Raw genomic sequence first — 8,469 nt, 5'->3', positions numbered from 1 at the left:
AGCAACCGCCCCTTAGCCAGCATTGAGAACCCCCACTTCTCTGGCCTCCGACCCACGGGGATGTGAGGTCCTCCACTCTGAAGTCCCAAACACTGAACTGAGGCTGCCCGTCACAGCAGATAGTTGAGGCACCGATGGTGGAAGAACTTGGCGTCTCTCACAGGCCAAGCTGCGAAGGTAGTGACTGTCCCGGTGCTCTGAGCAGCGAGGAGACGAGGTCAGAGAGGAGCCTGGAGACAGAGGGGCAAGTCCTGGAAGAGGGGAGGCTGCCCTCACCTGAGCCTGCCTACCCACCTTGCTCCTGTGTCCACCTGATGCAGGCCCAGCCGAAGGGGATGGAAGCACATCTCCCAAAGGGGCTGCTGCCCACTGTGGCCCTCACTCCTCAGAGCCGCCTATCAGTGGGGCCCCAATGGAGGCCTGAGCATGCCCATACCCTCCCCAGAAAAACAAGCGAATCATGCCAAACACGAGAAGATGAGTGTCTCCGTGAGCTTGGCTCTACCTAAGCTTTTTCAAAACAGGGGTTCCTCTTTGTAGCCCTTGGCTGTCCTGGAACTCACTCTGTAGACCAGGCTGGCCTCGAACTCACAGAGATCTGCCTGCCTCTGCCTCCCAAGTGTGCGCCACCACCGCCCGGCTTGACTCTACTTTAAAGATGGTGACTGAGAAAGGCTTCATCCAGAAGCCCGGGCTGCTCCCTCCTAGACTGGAGCACAGAGTCCCGACAGACCCTAGGCAAGGTGAGGCCCGCTCTCATGGAAACAGGCCACACTACTTCTGCCTCACCTCCCCAGGCCCTTATTGAACACCATGACTCCATTTAAAGAAAAAATAATATTTATTTGCAATATAAACAAAGTCCCGTTGCTGGCTCGGGATATATATATATGTGTGTGTGTGTGTGTGTGTGTATGTGTATATATATATATGTAGGGTCACAAATTTTCCTTCATAAGATCACAAAGCAAAACTGGCCACCCTCTGGTATACCCTCATTTACACTCTGATCCATCTTTCTAAATTGTTTTTTTTTTTTTTTTAATGAGAGAGAGAGACAGACAGACATACCATGTACAGCATGGAAGCTTTTTTGTCAATTTCTCGACTGTGGCAAGATTTTTAACCTGCTGCCCTAAAGAATCCCTGAAAACCACCCCTGTGAGGTAAGATGTGGTGGGGTGGCATTTCTGTGGCCTCGTTCGCTGCCCACTGTGGGTGCTGGCTCCACCAGGACCCCAGCACTCCCTCCCCTTTCCATTTTGCATGGTTTCTGATGAGAAGAGGCTTGAAAAGGAATAAAGCCGGAGGAGCATTATGGAACCCGTGGCTTTGTGCTATGGATACTGGGTGGCAGCCAGAGCCTCAAACTCCCTCCGCTGGCCTGTCCTTGCCCCACCTGCCCCAGCGCTTCCTCGGGTTGCAGTGGGTGTTCAGTTGCCCGCAGGTAAAAGGCACAGGCAGCGCAGGCCAGGGCAGGCCAGGGCAGGTGTGCACCTGGACTAGGGGGCTGGGAGTGGTGACCGGATCAAAGCCACGGGGAGGGTGAGGGAAGAGACTGGGAAGGCGGGGTGGACCCCACCATCCATGCTTTACCCAGGCACTGGGGGGGGGGTCCTCTCTTCCCAGTTAGAGACAGAGGTGATGACATGGTAGAAGGGAAATTAATACAGGGCCAGGGCCCAGCCCTCTTAGGGACTGAGCCCACATGGCTAACACTACTGCTTGGCATTCCCCTGTGGCAGCACCTCCAGCCCTAAGATGTGGCAGAACCACCACCTTCTGCCTCGGAGAGGTCTGCAGGACTCTAAGAAGGTGGGCAGGAGGGCAGATAATCCAGAGACCACCAGTGCCCACCGAGTATAACTCGCAGCAACTGGCCAGTGCACGTGAGGCACTGAACTGGTCTGGGCCACAGGTAGGATAGGTGTGACCAGGGATCCTGATGCCTGGAGAGCAGCCTCCCACCCACCCCTTCCAGAATGGCCTGCTGGGAAAACAGAGGCTTCACACATGTGCAAAATGCATCTGGTGAAGAACACGTGGTTTGTCTTTTCCACTGAAAACAAAAAGAAAACACGCCAATGGTTGCTTTTTGAAATAGGAAGAAAAGAAACTGAGAACACATCTCTCTCTCTTGCAGATTAAGGGGTAAATACTGGTTTATACATCCACTGTTGCATGTAGCCCGAAAAATAACACTTTTTGTTAAAAAAAGAAAGAAAGAAAAATCAAGAAGAGCTCAAATCATCTTGGTGCTCCAGGGAGCTTGGATTTATCTGCCAGAAGTAGTAAACTCAGGTCTCTGGATATGTCTTTAAAAACAGTCACAATGGCTGGGCCATCAGCAGAATGGATGTCCTGGGGCAGAGACAAAGCCCCACTGGCCCCCAAGCCACAAGTCTGAAAGTTGAGGCCAATGCTCACTTCAGCAACCCACGTCTGGAGAGCTGAAGCCACTCCGGCAAGTGCCACCACAAGCGGCCTGGCTGTGGGCCCTGCCCGGGACAACATGGGAGCTCAGCCTGGTTCTCTGGACACAGGTGACATCTGTGGGTTCTTCAGGCCAGGGGAGCAGCAGGCTAGGCCTCCCCCCGCCATCAGGCCCTGTGGAAGGCTGGGAGACCCTGGTGCTGCGCCCATCAGTTCCTCAGGTCTCACGTGGACTCGAGTGTGTTGATTGGGAACAGGTTGTGGTTGGTGGGTGTGGAGAAGTAGAGCTGTTCACTGGGAGCATGGTTGTCGCATGGGCTGCTGAGCCCCAGCGTCCGCTCAAAGTCCAGCAGCTGCCCCATGAAGTTGAAGTTGGGCGAGATGTTCGACTTTTTCCTTTTAACGAAGTCATAGGCATCGTTGAGGGACAGGTTCATCTTTTGCATCAGGTAGGCTACAGTAACTGTCACGGAACGGCTGATGCCTGCCAGGCAGTGCACCAAGACACCACACTTCTTGGAGCGGGCTTCATCTGAAACAACAGGAACACGGGTCAGAGTCGAGCCATCTCCAAGAGACCTCCCAACAGGTGGGCGGAGGGGTCACAGCAGAAGAGCTGAGGCACGGAGGGCAGTGGCTGGCCAGCACAGCCTGACGCTTGAAGGGCCTGATAAAGCCCAGCCCGGATGGGGTGGCAGAAGACAATACCATGCTACAGCTGAGCCCGGCTGCCCCTGTGCCTCAGGGTCCTCCTCGATGCAGCTTGACTTTATCTATTCTCAGGACTTTCGTAGGGACCTGAGCCAAGGAAGGCTTCACCAAGCACGACTACTGTCACTGTTGGGATCACTACTATACTGATCACTACTGGCCCCACCATGGCCGCAAGTGGTACAAAGGGTGTCACCCACATCCTCCTGATGGCACCACGGCCAATAAACCCATGTGTCAATGTGAGAACAGAGGCAGAAACAAAGTGACAATGCACACACACACACACACACACACACACACACACACACACACACACAGGGTCCTTCTACTTAGCACCCGCTCCCATGGGGACTCCCAGCACATCCTAGAGAGTGGGCTTGGGACAGGCATCTGTGGAAAGAAGTGGGTAGCCGGGTCGCCATGGCCATGTACTCTACCCAATCAGTCCCCAACACCTTATCTCTAGTTCCTGAAGACCCAGGGATGAGACGACATCTCCGACCACAGCTAGTTCCCTTTCTTGCGCTCGTGACCCTTCGGTTTCCCTCAGGGCCACTACAGACCCCTCTGCCTGGCACACAACAGGATCTCCACAAACACCGACGGAGCTGCTGACCCGTGGTGCCGGGACCTTCTCCCCTTAAGATCCCTGCTTCCACGCCTCCTGGAAGCCAGGCATACAGTAGGTAAGTGATGCTCTCCCATAAGATACACTTGTTCACCCATAATTCTTGACTGCCTCTGGCCTGGCAGGTTTCTCCTCATGGTCTCTGTTCGTCTGAGGGGACCTAGTCCTAAGCACACAGTAGGACTGACGGGCTGGCCACCGGCTTTGGTACTGGGGGCAGGATTGGCAGATAGGGAGGGCTCTGTAAAGGGTCAGGCGGTCTGACTTTGAAATTTGGGGAAGGGGTGAAGGGAAAAGCCCCCAGAATGCCACAGTCACTCCCAGATGACCCACACTGAAACTTTTCCTTCAGTTTTCAGAGTATGGCTCAATCCTGTCTCACTGGGTCCTAATGGGAGGCCGGGACCCCGAGATTCCTTCACTTGCCAAGTAAGGGGAACCTTCCCTTCCACCTCTGTATCCTGCTCTGTTTCCTTGTTCCTCACCAGAAATGGAGGAGAGCTTTTAAGAATAAAACCACCCACAAGCCAGGTTTAGTCCTGAGCAAACTGGGGTCCCCCTCTCGGCACCCTCCATCTTTGTGGGAGCCCAAACTCCGAGGTAGCACCGCCAGAGGGCTTGGCTCCGTCCCCTGGGGCAGGGCTGGAAGCGCTGGGCAGCCCCTCCCTCCCCCAGGCCTCAGCTTCCTTCCTTCCTCCCAGCCTGGGCACCTAGTTTTGGTTCCCAGTAAGCGGATGAGGCGGGGAAGCCTCCCACTTCCTGTTGTTAAAGTTAGCCCAGCCCAGCTGACACCAAACGCCCTCGGCTGGACACAGTGGCCATCAATCTGGAAAACACTGCCCAGGTCCTCTCTCCCTCTGCCTCTGGAGGCTGGGCAGAAACAGAAGCGCCAGGCTCAAAGGGCACAGGGTTTATGTTTATCCCGAGCCTGCGTCCTTTCCTGGCTGCCTGGCTAAGACTCGAGGCCAGAGGAGATGACCTCCAAGCCAGCTGGCCAAGGAGGAAGCAGGAGGGGGAGCCTGAGTCAGCTGAGGTCGGGGATGGAGGCCTTCCCCAAGCTGCCTCCACTTTCTTCTATGTAGGCAGCTAAGAGCATCTGGGTCCCACAGGGGCACGTGGGGGCATCCCATGTCCGAAGCTGCCCGTTTGGGGTCAGTCTGGCTCCAGGGCTACATTCTAGCCCTTTCAGATCCACAATAAAGCCCAAAGAGGCATCGTGACAGCCCCATCCTGGAGGGACACATGTGCCGAGGCGTGATGCAGAGCAAGTGAGACCCGTGGGAGTCTGTAAGCTGTGATGTTTCAGCTTGCTGCGCTCGAAACTACAGCAAAGCCAGAAAAACACAGGTCGGACCACAGAGAGCGCCCAGGAGGGGATGAGAGCTGGGGGAGTCCAGGATTCAGGGGACCGCTCAGGTCCTAACAGGTAGAGGGGCCTGAGGGACTCGGTGAGTCACAGCAAGCATGGGTACACCCACGGGCACACGCTGGCACATGCAGAGCACACACAGGTCTTGACAGGCCCAGAGGTACCCAGTTGGGCAGGGGCGACACCCAGCGTCCCTCACACACCTTGCCTCGCCCACCCACCCACTCTGCCCATGTGCACAAAGACACTTACCGATGAAGCTGATGGCCTCAGGGAAGAACTGAGAGAGGTTTTGGCTCCAGTGGTCAGAGATGGGAATCTGCTTGTAGGTGAACTCGCCACCATGCTCAAAGGCATTGGGCAAGTTGGGTGTGACATTGAGGATATATTTGATGCCGTACTTGCCAAGTATATCCAGGTTGGTAGAGTCCTTGGCACAGCCGAGGTAGAGGTAGGGCAGGATCTGGACCGGGAAGGCTGGCTGGCTGGACGGCACAGGGCTGCCATCCGACTCAGTGGCACTGCTGGGCAGCTCCCTGTCTGACTCGCCATCCGAGCAGTCAGAACTGATGCGCAGGCCCCCCAGGCCCAGCACAGAGGTGGGTGGCGAGCCGCTCGGAGAGGACGAGCTGTCCACGTTCGTCTCGCAATGCTCTGAGTATTCCGTCTGGAACTTGTTGAAACCACCTGTGGCCAGGGCAAGATGGGGGGTGGGGGGTGGGGGGTCTGGTGAGTCCAAAAGGGCCACGGAAGACTATTAACGGCCAGGATTCCCCATGTCAAAGGCCATACACAGCATGTCCACGCCAAAGGACAGTGTGACCATGCCAAACACATGACACATGCACCCACTCAATGTGGTCTTGCCATCAAAACTAATACCACCTCACAGATAAGGAAACTGAGGCCTAAGGTCTGAGCCTTTTCCCATAACCCCAGGGATTATTATGGGGTTGATTCTTGACAAAGAGCATCTGAGGACAGGCCCACATCTCTCTACCACACCTGAGTGCCCAGCAGGAGCTAATGGGTAAAGAAAGCCAATGCTCCATCTCAGGCTAGCACCTGTAGGTCAGCAAACCCCATTCCAAAATGAGAGAGGAGCCAGAGCACATCCCTGGGCCAGTCAGAGGCAGAGAGCCTAGGCAACCGCACTTTGTGGAGGATGGTGTGAAGGTACCGCCGGTCCCTTCCCCCAGCAAGAGGGGAAATGGGTCCTAGGGATCCACGTTTCTCGGGAGCCCTTCCTCAACACAAGCACCCCCACCCCCACTCCCCGCATGTGACCCACAGAGAAGGGCCACGGGGGCTATACAAGGACACGAGAGACAAGGAGCACCACGCAACTAGGCATGGCCCTGCGGCACCCGAGGGTGCCGCAGGACTCCCCTCCCCTCCCCGCCTGTCTGCTGCCAGCAAGAGGCCATTTTGGAATGTTAATTGGAAACACCGGCTGCAGCCACTAGCCCCCCTGCCGACCGCCTGCCAGCCGCCCCCCTTCTATAAACTCGGGGGCAATCGACTGAGGACACCCCCCTCCCCAACACACACACACCTGGGCCACTGCCCACATCCTGCCCAAGTGCCTCCAAGAAGCCGCAATCCTGGCTGGTAGGGGCCATACTAGGATCCCCGAGAAACCAACATAAACGGCCCCCATGCACAGGAGGCTGGGTGGTACTGTGAAAGGCGCCTTCCCGATCCTAGCCTTCTAATGACACGGATTCCAGGCGAGCCTGCGGGCCCTGCTCTTTTCTGGGTCCCAGCAGCGATCTCTCCCCTCCTCGGAGGAGCTCAGGGGGAGCCTGTGCGCTGCTGCCTCCCCATCAACAGGGGGGGAAATTAATAGGAAGGGGAAAAGTTTGTTTCGGCCACCGAATGGTGCCGAGAAAGAAGACCCAGATTGGGTACCCTGTGCCTGGCTAAACCCACGCCTTGGGGGATGGCTCCCAGAAGAAGGGCGGATTCGGGCCAGGGGCGACGTGGCGCCCGGCCTGGCCAAGCGTGTGGAAAGGAAACAGCCTGCAGCGAGGGCGCCAGGGAGCAGCGGCGCAAGCCCAATGCCGTCTGGGATCTAGGTTCTGCTCTCACCTTGGAGGTAGTAGGCCTGGCAGCCGTCGTCTCGCAGCTTCTGCAGGAGCAGGCCGAGAACCGAGGCGGGAGCGCCGGGCTCGGGCTGCCACTCAGCCGTGGCCTCGTCGTAGAGCAGCACCGTGGCTGCCTTGCAGCGCGTGGCGAAGCGCTCCTTGTCAGCGTGGTTGGGAATGATGGAGCGGATGGGCAGATTGCCCTTGCGCAGGCGGCGCAGCATGAGACCCGGGATGGCCAGGTTGATGGCCGTCTCGATGTGCGAGGACTCGAAGAGCTCGTGCGGCCGGCAATCCAGCAGCAGAAGGGACGCGCCACCGCGCGCCTCCAGCTCCTCCTGCAGCCACTCGGCGCTCTTGCAGGGCATGGCCCCCGCTCCCGTCGTCGCTCCCGCCCCGATGCCCGCGCCGGACCCAGATCCCGCACCGGGCTCCGACCCCGCCCGGGTGCCCCCAGCCGCCGCCGCCGCCCCCGAAGCCGACATGTGCGCCCGCACTGGGGGCCCGCGGAGCTGGTTTTTCATGGGGAGCCCGGGCCGGGGCCGGGGCCGGGCAACCCAGCCCTGGGACGGCGCCCCGGCCGCGCTGGCCCAGCCGCGTCTCCGGGCGCCCGCCTCCCGCCGAGCCGCGCGCCCGCCGCCCCGGCCTCCCAGCCTCCGGCCTCAGTCCCGCCCGGCCGGCCCTCCGCGCGTGCCGCGGCCTGACAGCCCCAATTAAACCGCGGCTCCGGCGGCCGCGCGCCCGGGCGTCCTCCGGGAGGCGGGGCCGCGAGGCCGGCGCCTGGGCTTAAAGGCACCGCGCCTCCGCAGCCCCTCCCCCGCAAGCTGCGCGGGAGCGCCCTGGGCCGGCTCCTGCGGTCCCGCCTAGCCGGGACCTGGCTGCGACCCTGCCCAGGGGGGCCCAGCCAAGGTGCCCTCGTGGATCCCCTCAGGCTGAGCGCCCAGATCTGTGCCCTGCAGGAAGGCTGCAACGGGGACCCCACCCAACGTTTACAGAAGCAGAGTTTCTCCGGGATTGGGGCGTGGGGGGCGGCCACCCAGAGCCAGCCTTTCCTCCTCTCGTCTGTTACCCCCATTCATTCTCTGACCTCGTTCATTCAACAAATGGAAGCTGAATTCCTACTACGTGCCGTGCTCTGTGTCGGGCGGTCTCAGTTTTAGAGGACCCCATCATCCCCCTGATGGCCATAGGTTCCAGACCCGAGTTGGGAGGGTCTTAACCCCAGCAAGTCTGCTGAG

At 58.7% G+C, this 8,469-nt stretch overlaps 1 protein-coding gene across 1 annotated transcript; it reads right to left on the bottom strand.

Annotated features, from left to right (window-relative positions):
- Positions 1-822: 822 nt before the first annotated feature.
- Positions 823-7,945, bottom strand: Dusp7 (dual specificity phosphatase 7). The gene is made up of 3 exons (XM_028895313.2): positions 7,236-7,945; positions 5,397-5,831; positions 823-2,965 (listed from the first exon to the last, which is right to left on the bottom strand). The coding sequence occupies exons 1-3, from the start codon at positions 7,753-7,755 to the stop codon at positions 2,658-2,660; spliced, it is 1,263 nt and encodes a 420-aa protein (XP_028751146.1). The 5' UTR covers positions 7,756-7,945; the 3' UTR covers positions 823-2,657.
- Positions 7,946-8,469: the final 524 nt, after the last annotated feature.

Source organism: Peromyscus leucopus, chromosome 7, assembly GCF_004664715.2.
Source record: "Peromyscus leucopus breed LL Stock chromosome 7, UCI_PerLeu_2.1, whole genome shotgun sequence".
In the NCBI taxonomy this organism is placed as follows: Eukaryota; Metazoa; Chordata; class Mammalia; order Rodentia; family Cricetidae; genus Peromyscus; species Peromyscus leucopus.
Note: the sequence above shows the minus strand (reverse complement) of the source record. Positions and strands in the feature narration are given on the sequence as shown.